We start from the raw sequence: 21,923 nt of genomic DNA on the forward strand, positions 1-21,923 counted from the left end.
AATAAAAAAGCACAAAGTATAATAAAATTGCACATTAAAAGAGTAGATGCAATTCAGAATACCGTAATAAAAACAAAATATACAAGTTAACTGAAATCATGTTCATGAATCAGTGACACTGTTGAAGTAAAATCTCTGCACACGGTTATGAGAGTATTTAGGGGTTGTAGTAAGGATGTAAAGGAGAGGGCATATAAGTCTCTGGTAAGACCCCAAGTAGAGTATGCGACCCTCACCAGGATTACGTGATTCCAGACCTGGAAAATATCCAACGAAAAGCAGCTCGATTTGTTCTGGGTGATTTCCGACAAAAGAGTAGCGTCACAAAATGTTGCAAAGTTTGTACTGGGAAGACTTGGGAGAAAGGAGACGAGCTGATCGACTAAGTGGTATGTTCCGAGTTGTCAGTGGAGAGGTGGCGTAGAATGGCATCAGTAGGCGAATACGTTTGAGTGGTGTCTTTAAAACTAGGAAAGATCACAATATGAAGATAAAGCTAGAATTTAAGTGGGTAAATTGAGGAAAATATTCATTTATAGGAAGGGGAGTTAGGGATTGGAATAACTTACCAAGGGAGATTTCCAATAAATTTCCAATTTCTTTGCAATCATTTAAGAAAAGTCTAGGAAAACAACAGATAGGGAATCTGCCACCTGGGCGACTGCCCTAAATGCAGATCAGTATTGATTGATTGATTGATTGATTGATTGATTGATTGATTGATTGATTGATTGATTGATTGTCAATCGTAGAGCAAACCTGAACGTCTGGTGTTCTCCTAACTTATTATTGGAACATTCCAGATCAGTGGTCTACTGCATGATATTCCAAACCTCTCGGTTTTAAGTTTCTAGAGGAGAAATAAACGAAGTTTTATTTGAAAAAATCGTCGGTTTTGCACCTATATCGTATTTTATTTTCGAGTTTTGAGTAAATTTCGCTTGTTATCGCGTATTCCAAACACATTACAAACTGGTTACAGGTCGTGAAAAATGAAAATGCGTAAACCCTTATAGGAATTTTTGCGTAATGTTGCTATTGCAAAAATTCAGATAGGTATTTACCGTCGCGAACTTTTTTGTTTAGAGGTCTTTATGATCAACAATTCTTCCGTGCAGACTTGGGGTCTATCAGACAGAGTAAACCAGAATAGCGCTGTGTCTATCTTTTGTCGTACTTAAATGTTTTATACAACTAAACCTTCCTCGATAAATGCTCTGTGCAAGGGTAAAAACCGTATCAGAATCCGTTCTGTGGTTTTCCACATTTGCCACGCAAAGTTAGTGCGGAATTCGTAATGTGTGTGTGTGTGTGTGTGTGTGTGTGTGTGTGTGTGTGTAGATATATATTTCAGTGTTTCGAATTATTATTATTATTATTATTATTATTATTATTATTATTATTATTATTATTATTATTATTATTGCCCGACTGTAATACCTTCCTATCACAAGTGCCGTGTAATGCTGCCAACTCTAGGCTTGTATATCTCGTCAACTACTGTATTATTGTGATTAGACTTCAAATTGAAAAACGCCCTTAAAATTACGCATTTTAAGTTAAGACCACTCTGTCTGTAAACAATGTAGTAGTTTTTTTTTTTTCAATCTGCTGTTTTGAAATTAAACCTTTGTAGGAACGAACTTGTCAAGGACGGAGCAGCACAGTGATCATGTTGAGAGTCGCAGACTGATTTAACTTGTTCACAAAGACTACATTCGAGTTGTAAACCTAGATTACTATCCACATTAAGACATGCTGGACCACTGCTTGTGCGGGGTTGTAGCAGCTGTAGGCGGCTGTCCCATTAACATGTATGAGAGCCAAGGTTGTCCTCTACAATTCTTCCTTTCCACAAAATTTTCCCGAACTGTATACAGAAGACTTGACTGTCTTAACACATGCTCTATTCAGTTTTTTCTTCTTTGAGTCAGTATTCCACAAACCTGGGCTCTCCCCAATCCTTAGTTTTTCCTCATTCCTTACTGAGCCGTATCCTGATGGCTCATAAGAGACACTCAGATTACTATTTGACATAATATATAATTGCTTATGAACTTCAGCTATATTTGTTTTCGGCGCAAGATAGTGATGTTCTGTTTACTCTCTTGACTGTGATTATTGTGTTTTGAACATTTACTGAATTGCTACGTTATGATACAATGTTAATTTTTTGCCTGTATTCAATGTGCTAGTTGTTTTAAGATCTTCGCAAATTGGCTGATGATGACACTTAAAATGTGTTGAAACCGGTCCCATTAAACAGGTTGTAACTACTTTTTACCATCTTATTACGGAGTATTGAAAGGTGGATCCTAACCTATAATATTGTACATCTTATGTATGGTAAAAGTAATGAATCGCAGGATAGCTGAGACCGGAAGTCAATGGAGACATCAAGTCGCTGGATATTGCGCGATACTTCCTCGGGACCGTGAGAAAGGCTTAGCGTCACCAGGAGCTGGCACATCTCGGCACGTGCAGAAGATGTTGGCCAAGAGAAATATTCAGCCAATGAGAACGCGTGGGGGTGGCAACTATGGAGTCACTATCCCAGGTTGACCAACATGGACAATTGCATGGAGTCAGTTGTGTTATTTGACGGATTTCCACAGGTCGAAAAGTGAAATATAATCAGGAGTACGCTATAGAAATAATCTGAGTAAATTTGATGTCAGTTGGAGTGTGTTTTATGGTATGTTATAATTAATATTGAGTCGTTGTGAATGGCAAGCACGCTGATTGGTGGTTTTTCTAAACATGCGGGAATCCCATAGCTACAACGGCGTTAGCCACGCTTCCTTAGCATCTCAAGCTCTGGAGAGGCCGACGTGATGCGAGCGTTGCTTCGAGACTTGTACGTGAATATATGAATACCAGTGTGTGGTTTTAAGACCGATAAACAGTGTCTTCAGTCGTGCAGTTGACTGTATTAACTGGTGCAGATTATATTATGGCGCAAAGTTCACTACAGATAAATAGACGGTAATAATTAGCCGCAGACTGTAAAGTGAAGAAGAGACGCTCAGTTGTTTCACATTTTCGTGTCGGTCGCGTTTCGCGAAGAACTTACGATCCGCACCGCAAGCCGCTCTCAATAACTGTATATAGAAACCCTAATTGTTAAATTTCAAGTGTATTTGTTTGTCAGTGTGTTGGCTGAGTTCACAGCTAACAAGGGTTTGCTCGGCACGTGCAGAATTGAGCGGTGAAGAGACATTCATCTAAAGCCTTCTGTGTTGCAGTGTTCAGTAACTTTCAGCAAGAAGATGGCAACGCCCATGGAAGAAGGAAGATTGTTTCTATGTGTTAAAGCAGTGATCAACATGGAGTAACAACATACCACGGCAAGGATGTGAGCCGTTGTCAATGTCCTGAGAGTCGTCCAAGATAAGACGCATGTTTTAATTATGGCACGTTATATGTGTTATAATAAAATACTAGTGCAGTTTAGTATAGGGATTTTTCTTTGACGTAAATTAAGCCTGACGGCATGTGTTTATTTCACCTTTGTAATGTTGTAAATACGGATAAGAGAGGAATGCATGATCTATATTTTTATTTTAGTTTACGATTAGTTAGATGGGATAATGAGGGAGTTGTTAGGATTTTTTGTTGTTATATTATGCATTATAATTAGCTCAGTATTATTCCGATTTTTCTTGTATATTAGTGATAGGAGGATTAGATGGACAAGATCATTTAATTTCCAAGTTAAACACTTGCTACGTTGAGAGTAAATTCAACTTAATTTTGGTCATTTAGAAAGTTAGTAACAGTTAGAATGCATGACGCATGGTATTTCAGAAGCTGACACGTGCGGAGCCGCATAGCAACGTTAAATGAAAAGGAGTCTTCAAATGTAGGTTGGATACTGTTTCGCACAATGATTTGTACGGGGATCGAACTTGGATTCATAATGGAAAAGGCTGATGAGAATTGTAAGAAATATGAGAGGTTTTAATGCATGCTCATTTATGAAGTTGTTTATGCAGGCCGATTGCATGCCTGATGAAGTAAAAAGAATGATGTGCAGTAAATATGTCCCTGCTATTGTCTTCTGAGAGAATATTATTTATCGGAATTGACGGAAATTGATGCCAGACCAATGAGTCTGGTGTGTATAATACATTATTGAAGCATGCCAGTAAGAAGTACGATTGTACGTGAGTTTCCGTGTAGTCGAAGAAAGATGATATCGCCTCGCAGGCTTACTTACTGGCCGTGTTTACATAGACAGCGTGAATGAGATGGTATTTCCGTGATACAATCTTGGCGAACAGAAACCAAGCCTCAGTACAATGTTGAGTTCCAACTTTTCCTTTCAGCCCACAGCACAGCAGAAAATATGTGACGGATGATCGCGCTTTTGAGTGCGCAAATGCAGCAGAAGAAGGCAATGTTGCCCATTGCTTTCAACATGTTTAATAGGGATAATAATATGTTTTCTCTTACAGAATGGTGTTTTGTGATATTTCATGTTGCTTGGATATGTTGTCTTGTTGTTTAATGGGGAACAGCCCGAGTGCTGAGTAATATTGATGGTCAATCTAGTTCTCACTAGATCCTTTGGCGAACCGCGTTTCACGTCGAGTCAGTGTAGTATGTAAGTTCTCCTTTTCTTATCCGATGTAGATATGTGTGATACTTTGCTTATTTTGTGTTCATTGTAAATATAGCGTAGGGAAATGCCACTAGTATTTTTCATAATTCATATAATGTTCCATTGCGTCTTAATTTTCTTTTTATCGTAATTTTCTTTTATCTTGATTTTTCTTTTAATTTTTAATCTTGCGACGACTCGATAAAATTAAAAACCCGTATCAATGTGATACTTGAAATTGTGGTACTCCATCCGAAATGAATACGTATCAGTATATGCGTACGTATACTATTATATAAAATGAACAATGGACAATCAGATGAATATTTCTAAAAGTTCACAAGTATTCATTCTTGTGCTCGAAATTTCATTTCACATTTAATTATTCGATTAATTAACATTTTTAATGACCAGTTCTCTCTTCAGTTTTGGAGATTATGTCAATGTCATCTTTATTATTTGATTTACTTGGTTTCCTATTAGTATGATTCGGGGATATTTTGTGAATAAACTCATCCTACCCCATATTATTGTTTCTCATTCGAGTTATACCTCCATTTTCCTGACATTTATTTATAATTAAGTGAGAAACTTCGACTTTTAGCCTGGCCCATCGACAACCAACCCACATCTCTGCCCAAACCTGAGTTAGTCGGATGTTCAAACAAGAATGGAGGCATCGTCCTAGAGGGTTACTACCCCTGGGTACGGTACACTTACTTTATCCTCTCTTGAAATGTTTAGCATCCTTCCGTAAAAGCACATCTTGGGTAAAGGTCCAGGACCAGGCGTTTTCTCATGTTCTTGGATGCCAAGAGATTCCTCGTTTTTTTACTCTTACTAAAGGCTGTTTTGGTTTTGCTTATGTTACTGGCCATTCTTTTGTCTCGTTTCTGTGCGCAGACTCAGATACGATTAGATAGGACAGACCGGGTGAGTTGTCTATGCGGTTAGGGGCGCGCAGTTGTGAGCTTGCATCCGGGAGATAGTGGGTTCGAACCCCACTGTCGGCAGGCCTGAAGATGTTTTTCCGTGGTTTCCCATTTTCACACCAGGCAAATGCTGGAACTGTACCCTAATTAAGGCCACTGCCGCTTCCTCCCACTCCTAGCCATTTCCTGTCCCATCGTTGCCATAAGACCTATCTGTGTCAATCAATCAATCAATCAATCAATCAATCAATCAATCAATCAATCAATCAATCAATCAATCAATCAATCAATCAATCAATCAATCAATCACTACTGATCTGCAGTTAGGGCAGTCGCCCACGTGACAAATTCCCTATCTGTTGTTTTCCTAGCCTTTTCTTAAATGATTGTAAAGAAATTGGAAATTTATTGAACATCTTCCTTGGTAAGTTATTCCAATCCCTAACTCCCCTTCGTATAAACGAATGTTATCCTCAATTTGACCTCCTGAATTCCAACTTTATCTTCATATTGTGATCTTTCCTACTTTTATAAAGACACCACTCAAATTTATTTGTCTACGGATGTCATTCCACGCCATATCTCCACTGACAGCTCGCAACATACCACTTAGTCGAGCAGCTCGTCTCCTTTCTCCCAAGTCTTCCCAGCCCAAACTTTGCAACATTTTTGCAACGCTACTCTTTTGTCAGAAATTACCCAGAACAAATCGAGCTGCCTTTCTTTGTTTTTGTTTTTTTCAGTTCTTGAATCGAGTAATCCTGGTGTCGGTGCGACGTAAAACCAATAGCAAAAAGAAAAGAAAGATAGGACAGGGTGGTGTTAAAATGGGAAACTGCGGACAACTATCTTCAGGGCCTCTGAGAGTGGGGTTCGAACCCATCATCTCCTGGGTGGAAGTTCACGGCTATGTGACCCATACCACACAGCCATCTCGCTTGGTTTGCTCTCTTTTACTTCTTCTATCGGCTAATATTTTACTGAGAGATATATGAACTTCTGTACACTTTATAGACGTGTATTCCTTAAAGCGCTGTTCAGAGTGGCGGCTACACAGAAGGAACTTGATTTTTCAATTTACTTATGTGCAAGTTACACGTGCTAAAGATGATTTCCATCTCAGCTCGTATCTCGCCGACAGCTTCGTCATTTTCCATCTTCGACTACCGGTATTGCCCAGAAATGCTCCTGCAAGTTCAAAAAGATGAACTCCAATCACGCTAACGAACTGCACAGGAATACGATTGCGCAGCCCTGACTATAGATGAGTGATAAAATGTGCAAGAATCAATAAATATTGAAATGTAATTACCAGATCTCGCGCCTTCCTGCCACGACGATCTGTCATGATAACGAACCCATCGGACTCCAGACGACGTAGGTAGACGGTTCGGGACGTCACTCTGCCCTCCCTGGAACAGACAAGAGACACAGTTGAACATAGCTGTAACGTTATTGCCAGGGATGCAGTGGTGCCGGAACGGAGTCCCAAACCCGCTTCCCTTTTACATACCTGAAGTTTCTAACCTCCCGCATTATTTCCAAGGCCCATAGTGAAGAACTTCCGTATCTGTCAGTTTTTACCTACACTGCTTCATAAATCTCTGGAATGTGAGATACTACTTCAAAGTTCCAAGTGTGACAGAAACTTTTATTTTCAGAAAAAACTGCAAAACATGTTCGTTAATGTTTTGCTATTATTATCATTTACCAGATAGCCTAGAGAATTATTAAGACGTATAATAACTAATTGATAGTGGTAGTAGTAAACATGTCTCAATATAGAAAGCAGTTACAACTTACAAAACTCATTGAGTTAAGCTAACAATGCACAACATTATCTTTATAGCTGCCGTGTACAGTATAAACAGAGATATTGAGACATACAACTAGTTTAGTACAATTATCTTCCTGTTTTAATTGGTCCAAAGCCCTTCTAAGCAATCCGTTACACGGGTGTTCATATTTCACGAAGCGAGTCTGAAACCTGTTTGTGTTTCCACTGCAGCCCTGGTTATTGCAAATACTATCGCCAAACTAATTCAGCAACATCACAGCCTTTCAAGATGGCAGCTCGTAAACGGCTGGAATATCTAATTGAAAGAGCGACGAGGAATATGATCAAGATTATGCAATTAATAAACGTCATGGGTGGACATGCGACATATTTCGAGGACTAGTTATTATCAGACACATTTTAGCTTATCTAACGCTTGACACTGTCAATGATCGAACATAACCTGGAATTCCCAACACAGGCAGGCCAAATATAAATTCTGGATTAAATCTTTTACGGTTCACGACCGCGTGACTTCTTAATGAACAATTACGGAATACTGAAATAGGCTATACAATGTGCACGCTATAATTTGTTTCCTTATTCTTTGTTAGCGCTTTCTGCCACCAAATTCAATAAGAATTCGCTTTCTCGGGAAGTCACATCAGGCTTCTTTCTCCGTTTCTGGTCAATAGCGGACATAATTTATGCAAATTATTTACAACATGTAGTCATGTGTTTTCCGTGCGTCAGTGTGAAAAGTGTGCGGTTTAAATTCAGACTGAAACGAAAACTTAGTTTTGGTAAACCAAGATAATAAATTCTGTGGTGAATACGGAAGTGAGCATCATCCGAGTTTTGTAAATCTAAGATAACAAGTGACGTTGGTGAATACGGGCCTTAATTCGTAATGTATGTCTTCGTGTAGGCAACACTTAGTTCCCCACAAACTAAACAGGACGAGAAAATGTATCATGTGCTACAGAAAGGCAGATTACAATAAGATTCGAAAGAGAAAATGCTTCAAGGATGTACGGGATGAACCGACTCGTCAACGCAAGCTTCCACAAACTAATAATAATAATAGCTTTACGTCCTACCAACTAAATTTTTTACGGTTTTCGGAGACGCGGAGGTACCGGAATTGAATTCCGCAGGAGTTCGTTTACTTGCCAGTAAATCAAGAGGCACGAGGCTGACGTATTTGAGCACCTTCAAATACCACCGGTCTGATCCAGGATCGAGCCCGCCAAGTTGGGGTCAGAAGGCCAGGGCCTCAGCCCGGCTTTCATCAAAGTAAAACTCATAAAGCAAGAAACAGTCGTCCACAAAGGAAGACATGAAACATTCTGAACGCTCCAACCCGGGCGACACGAAGGCGAATATAGCGTCCGAACAGCACCTTTATCATCCAAACAAACAAAAGAGAAAAAATTAAACCTTTGTAAGCCAGTTGGGCGATTAAAAGCTTGCCAGAGAAGGAATTGTGAACTAAACGCGAAGAACATCGTAGTTACAAAATAATAATAATAATAATAATAATAATAATAGTAATGAGGAAAATTTGAGGAAGACGAGAAGAAACCAAGACGACACACTTGATCGGAGGAACAGAAATGAGTTTATTTGCCTTTAGTTAGGGCTCGTGGCTCTCTCTTACATATTCTACATGTACTATTCTAATATCAAAGATAACTAAGCAAAAGAAATTAAGGATTTGGAGAATATTATAATGAAGAAAGAAATAAAAGCACTAAAATAAAATAAAATAAAATAAAATAAGATAAAATAAATCCACAGCATAAAAGTAAAAAGAAGCAAGAGAAAAAGTCATAACGAAAAATAACATATCAACTGGATAATATAAGCAGAACACAATACATAATAAAAATACAAGTATGGCCACTTTTATGCTATAATAACAGTAATAACCTAATATTAACTAAAAGAAGCTGTACAGTAAAATGGCACAATCACATGAGCTATCATACGTCATCAACAATCGAAGAAAATTAACTATTGGGCAAATCTTGATTCCGCGTGGTGCCGGCCTCAGCAATCGTGTACAGACATTTTCATTTGGAGCCATCTGGCTGCCAGCTCGTCAATTTCGACAATCCGTTTTACTCTAAGGCTACTACGAGATGGCGCCCACGGCTGAGTTTTGTCTGGTAAACACCAGAGATCTTTTAAATGCCGACATCGTACGACATCTGCCCTTCAAAAATCCGACTACCTCTGCCGGGTTTGAACCCGCTAACTTGGGATCCAGAGGTCGCAGATCCACAGGGGGAACTGCAGCTGAACATGGTGAGTGCGCGAGCTCTGTTTTATGGACCACAAACTAAAGTCACAGCAACCCAAGAGATGGCTCCTAGTAGTGACGATCAGCAAACATACAGCAAAAAGTGTGGCTGTTCAATCTCAATGCACATTTGAGGGATTTTATAGAATAACGCAGATACATCTCGAAAAGAATGACCGCAGGAACGCATTACGTATTATGTCAGCAGAAACAACAGAAAACTTACTCAAATCAATCTGACACATTCCAGGAAATCATAAAGAAGAAAAGAGGGCCCACAATGTTTAATAAGAAGATTCCTAAAAACATTCCTAAAAATGCTTTTATTTATTGCAGACGAATACTTGTTTGGGGTGTCCGGCTCCATGGCTAAATGGTTAGCGTGCTGACCTTTGGCCATAGGGGGCCCGAGTTCGATTCTCGGTAGGGCCGGGAATTTTAACCATCATTGGTTAATTCCGCTGTCACGAGGATTGGGTGTATGTGTCGTCTTCATCATAATTTTATCTTCATCACGCCGCGCAGGTCGCCTACGGGAGTCAAATCAAAAGACCTGCGCCAGGCGAGCCGAACATGTCCTCGGACACTCCCGCCACTAAAAGCCATACGTCATTTAATTTACTTGTTTGTGGTGAAATGGTTATGTGCTTATAAAGCTGGACCCACAAGAGTCGAGCGGAGAGAGTAGTAACTACGAAGTACACTGCGTTGTCATAGTTACCTCCATCTGCGGCATAGGTATCACCGTTTCATTCAGGCTGAATACTTTTTTGATTTTTTTCTTTTTGCTATTTGCTTTACGTCGCACCGACACAGATAGGTTTTATGGCGACGATAGGACAGGAAAGGGCTAGGAGTGGGAAGGAAGCGGCCGTGGCCTTAATTAAGGTACAGCCCCAGCATTTGCCTGGTGTGAAAATGGGAAACCACGGAAAGCCATCTTCAGGACTGCCGACAGCGGGGTTCGAACCCACTATTTCCCGAATACTGGATAATGGCCGCATAAGCGACTGCAGCTATCGAGTTCGGTGGCTGAATATTTAATGCAATTCAATAAACTGTGACCCGTTCCTAAGCTCCAGCATTTAAAACAGAACACGTCATATGACATTTCATAATCACTAAGAAAATCATAATTTTCTGACAATAATCTCAACAAAACAAATGCATATTAAATAGAGAATATAACTGTACAACTAGCCACTGATTACCTTAAAAACTAGTCCGCCTCTGTGGTGTAGTGGTTAGTGTGATTAAGTTCCACTCCCGGAGGCCCGGGTTCAATTCCCGGCTCTGCCCCGAAATTTCAAATGTGGTACGACGGCTGGAACTGGTCCACTCAGCCTCGGGAGGTCAACTCAGTGAAGAGGGGTTCAATTCCCACCTCAGCCATCATCGAAGTGGTTTTCCGTGCTTTTCCGTGGTTTCCCACTTCTCCCGCAAGCAAATGCCGGGTCGGTACGTAACTTAAGGCCACGGCCGCTTCCTTCCCTTTTCTTTGGCTGTCCCCTCGCAACTTCCCACTTCCTCCCCCCCCCCCCCCCCCTCACCGCCACCACCACAAGGCCCCTTTTCAGCATAGCAGGTGAGGCCGCCTGGGCGATGTACTGGTCCTCCCCGACCCAAAGCTTCACGCTCCAGGACACTGCTTTGAGGCGGTAGAGATGGGATCTCTCGCTGAGTCCGAGGGAAAACCCAATCCTGGACAGTAAACGGATTAGGAAAGAAACAGAGAAAGAAAGAAAGAAAGAAAGAAAGAAAGAAAGAAAGAAAGAAAGAAAGAAAGAAAGAAAGAACTAACAACAAACATAACATTCAGAAAACAAAGACGTAAATACACAAAGCAGCAACAGCTCATACAGTATCACAGAAGTGACTGAGAGCAAGTCAACCCACGTGGCGATAGCATCGCTGTTATCGTTGCCATAGCAACAGACCATTTTCGAGCAGCGTTTATTTTTTTTTAATGATACTTGTTTGGGGTGTCGACCTATAGAGATCTTTTGCCCCTACTTGCACCATGATATCAACCTGCGAGTAATTGGAATTGAGGCAGTGTAAAGTGTTGAATGTGAGGGAAGGAACGTTGAAGACGGCACAAACACCCAGTCCCCAGGCCAGGGATATTAATCATTTACAATTAGAAACCCCTGAACCTGCCTGGAATCGAACCCGGGGCCGGCGGACGCGTTGCCCGCTACACCGCGGGGCCGGACTTCGAGCAGGTCTTAGTGTAGCTTACGTTTCAATGTAAGAGTGCTCCCGCGGGAGAACAATGTGTTATGTTATATACGATTGAAACTTACTTTGCAGTACATAACGCAACGTGGGCAGTGGGTGTGTCGACCTGGTTGTTGTGAGCAACGTCGATAATAATATTATTATTGGCTTTAACTACTTTGACGGTTGTCCGGACGCCGCGGGAGTTGCTCTACGCGCCCCGACACGAGGCTCAGAGCAGTTTACTTCTTCAAATAAGCGATTGCGTTTTTGTTTTGAAACTTTGTTTCCGCGTCACCTGTTCTGTTTTTGTTTTGTTCGAGTGAACGTACACAGCAGCCATGGGCGGGGGTCAGAACCTCCCCTTCCCCCATGACATTTTTACAAAAGAAAATTGATGCAAGTGCAATAGACTGATATAACGTGAAAACAATATTCTTTAACCCATGGGTAAATAATGCAAGTATCGAGCTCGAATTATTATTATTATTATTATTATTATTATTATTATTATTATCATTATTATTATTATTATTATTATTATTATTATTGTCCGACTCGTTGGCTGAATGGTCAGCGTACTGTCCTTCGGTTCAGAGGGTCCCGGGTTCGATTCCCGGCCGGGTCGGGGATTTTAATCGCTTCTGATTAATTCTTCTGGCTCGGGGACTGGGTGTATATGTCCGTCCCAACACTCCCCTCATCATATTCAGACAACATACTACACTACCAACCACCACAGAAACACGCAATAGTGATTACATCCCTCCATAGAGGCTTGGCGTCAGGAAGGGCATCCGGCCGTAAAACAGGGCCAAATCCACATGTGCGACGCAGTTCGCACCCGCGACCCCACATGTGTGGGAACAGCGGCAGGAAAAGAAGAAGAAGAAGAAGAAGAAGAAGAAGATTATTATTATTATTATTATTATTATTATTATTATTATCATTATTATTATTATTATTATTAACTTGTGAGGTATAGGTATGAAGTGTTTACATCCATTTAGTATTAGTATTATTATTTACGGACGATCGTATTATTTGTGAGGTTATGTCATCAAACATGTGCTGTATATATTAATATGAGTTTAGTTAATGTACGAACACGTAATTGATAGTGTATAATTTATTATTATCTGTATATATGATGTATAATCCAGTACAATATTGTGCAACACACTGAAATATCCAGAATGGTGTATCTGTGACAGTAGATGGCTGTAGAAAGTTCATTACAGTATAACTAGGCTATTAGGCACTCTAGAATTTACGAGAAGATATGTTGTGACATATCCTTCTAGTAGCCTGGCCAGGCAGCATATATAAGGAGGCAGTCTTGATGGTGGAGTTGAGTTATTGTTTAACAAGAGTTGTTTTGATGAGACTTGTGTGGAGGTCGTGCTAACGAGTGTTTGAAGTATGTGAATTGATTTTGTTGCGTTGGTGGTTGGCATGCCTCTCTACTCATTCTTAGTGATAGGCAGTTGTTCAAAATGGTGGTTTATTGATGTGTGTATGACAGTTTGTAATATAATAGCGTGTACAACTGATAGCATTTTGCGTGCGTCTTTGTGGATACATCAAAATAAACAAGTGAAATTCAACTCAGTGGGTCGGCTCTTTTGAACATTCACAGAGACACGTTTCTAAAACCAACAGATCTCTTGTAACCTCGGAATTTGGATTTTAGGTTTTAATCTGAACTATGATTCACCTTGATCATATTGTTCTTGCTCTGTAAGATTTTGTAGTGTACTGCAATCTGAATATAATTCACTTGTATCAGTGACCTTATAATGACACTCATACATGCACGCACCATTCAAGCATCTCTCGATCCTCGCAACGCTACTGAAGCAGCTACTACAGCGTTCCTAGAGAGCGGGTCTGCGCATGCTCGAAGACTACAGGTGGTTGCAATACGTAATATTTTGGACATGTTGCCTTGGGCCCATAACCGTTCTATGCTGGGAGTTTCGGCGAGGTTTTCGTCGACAACTCCGCAACTCTCCCTTGTAATTGGAATCCGTTGTCTCTAAGCTCGGCCTCGTTTTTTCCCGACGAATTGGGTATTTCACTAACCTTCTGGTTGTAAGACCTCTGCACACGACAGAATCTGCTGGGCCCAATCTGAAAACACGCTTGATCATGGCTCATTCATTTTTTAAGTTTCACAAAATAGGAATTGCTTTGACTTAGTTGTCACTGAAGTCGATACGAAAGAGAAAATATTGGGCTAAAAAGTGGTATGTTGCAGAGAAAAGAATTTAGTCATACAAATATTATTAAAGAACTAGAACCATTCGATTTTAGAAAGGGATATCGACAATCCGCCCGCGTTGCACAACCACGGCACACACGATCCAGCTTGCACAGTGTCGACCAACCATGTCGGCCTGCACACCAGCCGGGCCCAGCAGTCTGGGCTTTAAGGAGCAACTGCTTCACTCCTCTTCAGTGAGGCTGTGGTGCACCTGTTATGGATCCAATCAGCCTCACTGCTCTCAGCTTGTGACCACTGACTGTATTGCTCCACTCACTTCTGACAGGATTCTCATTTTCATTTTTCCTGTTTATCCTTCCCGCCCTTGGTCGACTCTTGTTTTGATCAGACACAACGGTCTTAGGTTTGTGAGGCCTTCATGCTCTTTCTCTTGCCAATGCCGTAATGATTCGAAAGGTCAGAACACCACAAACACACACAAGAAAACAAGGAATCAGATGTTCCTACCTGTTGGTTGTGGAAAAGACGAGGGCGTCTGGAGTGAGATGGCCGCTCTTCTTGACTTCCTGGTGCCATTCCTTGAACATGTCCAGGGGATACTCGGACTTCAGCTTGATCTCGGCCAGGCCGGACTCTCGCGGAGTAGTGTATCCGTTCTGAAATAGTAACAAGAACATGCAGTAACAGTGGGTGACATTCACCGACACTTCTGACTCCTCGGTGTCTACGAAAGTGGTAAAAGCAATCATTGTTAAGGGGGATCAACCCCAGGGCTCTCACTTGATGGTCACTGGTACACTCCATGACACCTTACTCTTCTCCCCTGTTAATGCTGAAGGTTCGGTTCAGTGTCGCTAACCACATCGTTTAGAGACGCTACTTGCCCATACGACGTCTCACAGTTACTGTTAATCTTGCAGGTTGTCAGGTATGTAGTGAAATGAAATGTCGTATGGCTTCGGCTCGCCAGGTGCAGGTCTTTCTATTTGACTCCCGTAGGCGACCTACGCGTTGTGATGAGGATGAAATGATGATGAAGACAACACATACACCCAGCCCCCGTGCCATTGGAATTAACCAATTAAGGTTAAAATCCACGACCCGGCCGGGAATCGAACCCGGGACCCTCTGAACCGAAGGCCAGTTCGCTGACCGTTCAGCCAACGAGTCGGACAGTATGTAGCCACGACCAGGGAGTAAGGAATACAGGGAGCTGCCCGCTACGCTACTCTCTGTGGCTATCACTTGAAACCAACGGCCACGCCCCCCATGGTTAGCAAAGGCAATTCTTACGTAGTGGATATATACAAACTAAGACATTTTCTCGGGAGTAGGGAAACTTCGAATCGCTCAATTAAGTACAATCGTTTCCAAAATAACACGACGATTAACTGTAACAACCTTTTTTTTTCTTTTTTTTTTCTAGTTGCTTTACGTCGCACCGACACAGATAGGTCTTATGGCGACGATGGGACAGGGAAGGGCTAGAAGTTGGAAGGAAGCGGCCGTGGCCTTAATTAAGGTACAGCCCCAGCATTTGCCTGGTGTGAAAATGGGAAACCACGGAAAACCATTTTCAGGACTGCCGACTTTCTGGCAAAAAAAATTGATTTCTAAGGAAGCGTTTCTCATGACCCGCAGCCTTAAAACTACTCTCTCGCTAGTTGACTATCGGTACTATAAACCACGTATCTTAAAAACAGGAGATCCAAATCTTTACCAGACATCAGTAAAGATAAGGAGTATGCTATTAAGAAAGGGTCTGAATGCTTTCGGGGTATGCGCAATAAATTACCAAACTAGGCATAGCAACATTGCTTACTACATATTTTGGAGTGGTGGTAGTGTTGTTTATTGTTTTAATAGGACGTACAACCATCAAGTAAACCATCCTCTGACGCAAGTGGAAACAATGCAGTACTCAGCTAAGGGCCCCTTGGACGCCAACCCACACTCCGAACTTAAGACCCCTTAGGCCATTTGGACGCTAAACCACACTCCGAAGGTAAGAGCCCCTTAGGCCCCCTTAATCGCCTTTTACGACACGCGGTGGTGATAATTGCTTTAAGAGGGAGTACAACTGGGCAGCCATCCTCTATTAACACTAACCAGAGAGAAATGAACATATCGGCCAAAGAAAGATAAGGGCCATAAAGGGCGAGGAAATTAAAGCCCTCGAATCCTCTTATAACCTCGGGGTCGGAAAAGAACAAGAGTGACCGTCAGAGGTCGGACATGAGATTAAAATTAGCCTGGCACAAGTAAGTGGATGCAATGCCAGGACTCAGCTAAGGCCCCATGGTTGCCAACCCATGCTCCCAAATTGAGAGCTCGTGGGGCCCCTTTCAGTCGACTCTTACGAAAAGCAGGGGATACCGTGGGCCTTATTCTACCGTCCTCACCCATAGGGGATACATATTTTAGAGGTGGTGGTAGTGATTATTGTTTTAAGAGGAAGTACAACTGGGCAACCATCCTCTATTAACACTAATTAGGAGGAAAAATGGAAAGGATCCGTCACTTCGAAAAATGAAGGTATCGGCCAAAGGAAAACAAGGGCTGCGAAGGGCGTGAAAATGAAAACACCCTAGGCCACGAGTTCTCTAATTCTGTAGGTAAGAAGGGAAAGCTTAAAAATAGTAGGTACTGCATTCTCGTTCAAAACAAATTCCTCCATGGACCGATCAAATATTTCCGGTTTGAAATGTACTGATGTTGTAACCAAGGTTGAAGTTTACAAAACACAACTTTTATTGCTTCACTTTATGATATTTACACAAATAACTGAAATTTATTTTGAAGCAAAAAGGAATATTGAATCTTGAGAAAAGTCTGTCTTTATACAATATGTACAGGTTTGCAGTCTTTATATACACTTCTATCTTGAAAAGATAGTCTTTGTGAATTGACACTTTGATAGTCGAGAACTATCTGGCACACTAACATAAATGTTCATGAGAGTCCTTGTTTGTTGAAGTGCCTGAATTCCTAAAAAGCAAGTTCAATTGATTGAAGAAATTCCACCTAGCGAAACTAAGGGAGCTTGCATATGTTAGGGAATGAAAATGGCTTGTAAAAGAATTACGGAACATAGGCAGCGGAAACAGGTAAGGGAGCGGTGACCAGAGGTGAAACCTCGTACTGCCAGAAATTCAGTCCACCTGGTCGAAGCACATTTTCAAGAGGAGTAGCCTCCGTGCTCGACGTAGGGTGTATTCTGGAGCTGGACACCGGGGCAAGTGGGCAAGTGAGCAGACAGGGAGCTCCTATTTATAGTACACTCGATGGTCAGGCACGCGCACTGAGGGCTGCGCGTCGAAGCTAGCAGAATGATACACAGGCGCGCGTGCAGCTGGCTGGCGGGGCGAGAAGGGAGCGCCGGACATACAACAACTGAACCTATTGTGGTGTAAGGAGAAGGTATCCACTCTGCTCTCCTTTCTTCATGAACAGGAAACTTCGTGAAAAACTGACGATAAACAACAAGTCTAACCTAAAAATTGTTACGAAAAGTGGACGGTGCTTCTGAGACTCCGAAATACTAGCACAATAACATAATATACTGTACTGCATATTACAAGCCATACTTAGAATCTTACCTGTGCAATGTTATTCCAGGAATATTTTTGAATTTCCAATTCGTGCAACCGTACGCACAACACGACATTGTAAGAGCTACAACATTAGTATCTCTTTTACGTTTTAGCGTGTCGTACAGTGTTTGCATCTGAAAATTCCCGCAATTACAATTTGCGATCACCGTATTCACTTCATTGAGCTCTGGCAGATTTGAATATCCAAAAATAGCTTGCGTTCTCGCGCCTATTCACTCTCAGAGCTCCAAGAGACTTGGGACACATAGGGTGGCGTGCACCAACCAAGAGTAAGTTCTACTTCCGTAGTCAAGTACTCTTGAAGTCAGCATTCGGCGACTTCCATACGAGAGTAAATTACTTCCGAAGTATTTTAGTCCTCTCAGATACTCCTGGACTAAATTACTACAAGAGTAAAATGTTGAAGAGCACCATCTTGTAGTATATTACTAAAGAAGTAAATAACGTACGAATATAGGTTAGAATTTACTCTCACGTCGTGCATGGAGTAAGCTAAGTTTAGACTTTTGACTAACGATAATATCGTGCCGTATATGAGAGGAAAGACGTTTCAAACGTGTTTATGGATTACTTAGATTATATTGACAATCTCGACGCAGTAAACGATGGGAAATGTAATAGTGCGTAGGCCTACAGTGCGTGAAAGGCGATAGCCGTGTAATGTGAACACGGCGAGTTTCAGGAACGTTTTTGGTCTTAGGAAGGAATCCTTTACTTTCCTTCTAAATCTACTTGGAGATCTCTTACAGCTGAATTCTTGTCTTAATTTTGTTGTATCTCTAAAATTACAGTTGCTGTGTGCCCTACGAGTGTTTCGTATCGGAACATTTCAGTACGGTACAGTTGCCGGTGATCTAATTAACGTTTACCGCACAACTGCTAGCCGTATCTTTCATCGCGCAGTTAAAGCAGTAGTTGAGGCTAAGAGGGAGGTACGCCTGCAAATGATGATGATCGTTCGGAAAATAAAAGGATATTGTTCACGTTGGCAGGTTTCCACACGTCATGGGTGCAGTTGACTGTGACTGCGCGCATATTCCCATTTATTGCCCTCTCGGTGACAACGGTGAACTTTTCAGAAATCGGTAGAGGTTTTTTTTTTTTTTTTTTTTTTCAATTTGCTTAACGTCGCACCGGCACAGATAGGTCTTATGGCAACGATAGGGCAGGAAAGGCCTAGGGATTGGGAAGCGACCGTGGCCTTAAGGTAGGGCCTACAGACCTAGCATTTGCCTGGTGTGAAAATGGGAAAATTTCGCTGTGGATGTAGGCCATCGGTATGAAGAAACCGCCATCAGTTTTAATTTTTCCCGCGTGTCCATGACTTTCTGCTTTGCTTTTAAGTCCTTCTACAGAATCTTAACTTGCTTTTCACTGCGTTTTCCGTCACTCGAAGCATTGAATTCTTTCGCCACGACTTTCCATGAATTTCCTTTCTTATCCAGCATCTTTATGTTGTGTTTCTTACACCTTATATCCTTTGCATAGATGGTCATTATCTCTATTAACAAGCATTTATCTTTTTTGCTTACGTTTTCCCCCCGTTTCCTATCGCACATAACCTTATCTATTTGGATTTCTTTAAAGAAGATACACGAACACAGCATTACTCCGCGAGTAACGAACGCTACTTCTGTAGTAGTAACTAAAAGAGTAAATTGTACTTCAACTCTCCGACGTTACTTCCGGAGTAAATAACTCCCGTAGTAATTTACTTCTGTAGTATGGACTTCTTTAGTAAACGCTACTTCCGTAGTAATTTACTCCAAGATGGTGCACGCCACCCATACTGTTACATTTGCCGGAGTAAGCAAAGCATATTTTCTTTGTGAGTACACATCTGTTTGCGTAAACAGAACTGTGGCATCTTCGAATAAGGTAGCATTTTATTAACGTGCTCTTATTTCGTCCAATTCATATTAGGATGAATAAGAAGCAAGAAAATATGCCAGAACTCCTCCAGAAAGAAAAGCAACGTTACCTCCTCTATAAAGATGAGTTTAGTTGACATGGAAAGAAAAGCTTGGTGCATCATTACAGCGTGGTTTCACTTCAGAAAATTTCAAGAAGCGAGCTGAATTATTTACACCAGGCAAACACCGAATTATACGTTCATAGTAATGCGTATATCAAAATAAAGCAGAAATTTATAATATTCAATTGAGTGAGGGTGAGATAGAGAGTGTGCATTTCCTTAATTCCTCACTGAGCTTGAAAACCGACTTAATTATGAATATCTAGATTGGGTAAGGGAACCTCTATTATTGATACTTACATTGAGGTTAGTTTGTTCACGGTTGGCTGCAGTCATGAGCACATTGCCTTACATACCGAGTGCTATATACTGTGTGGTGTGTACTGGTTCGAGTTCTCAGCCTACATTATCAGTCCTCTCACCTTGGAGACGAGTTCCAAGGCCCCACAGAGACCTTCGTGAAGCCCACAACTCACGATGGCCCAGCGTCTGAGTTTCGTTGTGTTGAGGGCGCGCGGTCCGTAGACAGCTCAAGGTCGGGAATTTTATAACTTGATAAATGTAATGGCATCCGGCCAAAAATGTCCTTGACGGTGGTGGAAATTATTGCTGTTTGAAAGGAAGTACAACTCTGTAATAATGCCATTGGTTTTAAGTCCCACTGACTGCTTTCTTTTTACGATTTCTGGAGAAATCAAGGATCTGATATTTTGTTCTACAAGAGGTCTGCCTCCTTGGAAAATGAATGTATCGGCAAAAGAAAGAGGAACACCGCTGGGAGTTGGACAACTAAGTGAAGACTCCACTGCATCCTTAATAAACGAGTTTGTAAACTAATAACTCCTTTCCTTTTACTGGCAGTGGGCAACTTTTATCAGTTTTATAGCTGGATGAACACACATTTATTATAGCCATTGTAGCGGGGGAACACTTTGTCCGTCCCCTTGAATTGCGCGCCATCTGTCCTGTGAATCCCGAATTAATGTAATTCAAGATATTTGGACCTTAAACCTTTAGATGTCTGTACTATCGGCTTGTGTGCCCCCTCTGGCGGCCGACTGGATCCCTCGCTGCGCTCCTTCACGGCCGACTGGATACCTCGCTGCGCTCCTTATACCGGCCTTGACAATCGCTTGTGAAGCCCAGCATAAAGCTGTAATTGGAAAGTTTCACCATAATGCCGCTGGAGCGCTGGCCTACTACCCATTGACAGGATGCTGTATACCGCAAATTGCCGCATTTCCAGTTTTATTTTTTGGTTTTGCTGTCGTAAATGTTAGCATGTGTTCGCAATGAGGTGCTTGTTGGCTTGATAATGAAATCTGATAGTTATGCGCTAGTGAGTTTATTTTTTATTGTGTAGTGTGGTGATTATATTTTTTAAAATTGTGTTTACAAATCTTGGTATTTGAGACATTCTTGTGCACCTTTTCGTACTTCGAGCAGAAATTTTATGGAAACAAGAACAAAGTGATTTCTCGCTGTAACTTCGTCCTGAACAAGGATTTTAATTTATGTGCTAATTCGTTTTTTAATGGTGTGTTGATTTGCTTTTCTTTAACTGTGTTAGGAAATATTCGAATATATATTGCTGTGTGCCTTTTTTGTATTCCGAACAGGAAAAAAAAGCAAAGGGACACTATCATTTTACGAATTATCTGTAGACCAGGACAAAACTACGTCTTAGTTTTCCGTTTCTATGTCGGGTATTTACCTTCGTTCTTTTTTCTATTTTCTTACTCTGTTTACCCCTCCAGCGTTGGCTTTTCTCTCGGACTCAGTGAGGGATCCCACATCTACCACCTCAAGGGTAGTATCGTGGAGCGTGAGACTGCGGGTCGGGGGATACAACTGGGAAGGATGACCAGTACCTCGCCCAGGCGGCCGCAACTTCTATGCTGAACAGGGGCCTTGTGTCGGGGATGGGAAGATTGGAAGGCATATCCAAGGAAGAGGGAAGGCATCAGCCGTGGCCTTAAGTTAGTTACCATCCCGGCATTTGCTTGGAGGAGAAGTGGGAAACTATGGGAAACCACTTCGAGGATGTCTGAGGTGGGAATCAATACCACGCTCTACACAGTTGACCTCCCAAGGCTGAGTGGACCCCGTTCCAGCCTTCGTACCACTTTTGAAATTTCGTGGCAGGGCCAGGAATCGAACCCGGGCCTCCGTGAGTGGCCGCTAATCATTTTTACCCATGAATTTTCTTTCATAGAATAATCCTTTAGGCGGTGTCGTATTTGCCATATGACAGCAACACAACACATTTT

General features: G+C 41.6%; 1 protein-coding gene across 4 annotated transcripts in view; it reads right to left on the minus strand.

Annotated features, from left to right (window-relative positions):
• LOC136884865 (pyridoxine/pyridoxamine 5'-phosphate oxidase) overlaps positions 1–21,923 on the minus strand; it is a 159,215-nt gene that overhangs the window by 22,035 nt on the left and 115,257 nt on the right. For 3 of the 4 annotated variants that reach the window (XM_067157155.2, XM_068230082.1, XM_067157156.2), the window contains exons 2-3: positions 14,572–14,720; positions 6,848–6,947 (exon numbers count right to left, since the gene is read on the minus strand). In XM_067157155.2, the coding sequence (XP_067013256.1) occupies positions 6,848–6,947; positions 14,572–14,720 (249 nt within the window). Of the gene's footprint in view, positions 1–6,847; positions 6,948–14,571; positions 14,721–19,953; positions 20,019–21,923 lie in introns of those variants that run through there. The other variant, XM_068230081.1, reaches the window with a different exon arrangement.

This window comes from Anabrus simplex, chromosome 13 (genome assembly GCF_040414725.1).
Source record: "Anabrus simplex isolate iqAnaSimp1 chromosome 13, ASM4041472v1, whole genome shotgun sequence".
Lineage (NCBI taxonomy): Eukaryota > Metazoa > Arthropoda > Insecta > Orthoptera > Tettigoniidae > Anabrus > Anabrus simplex.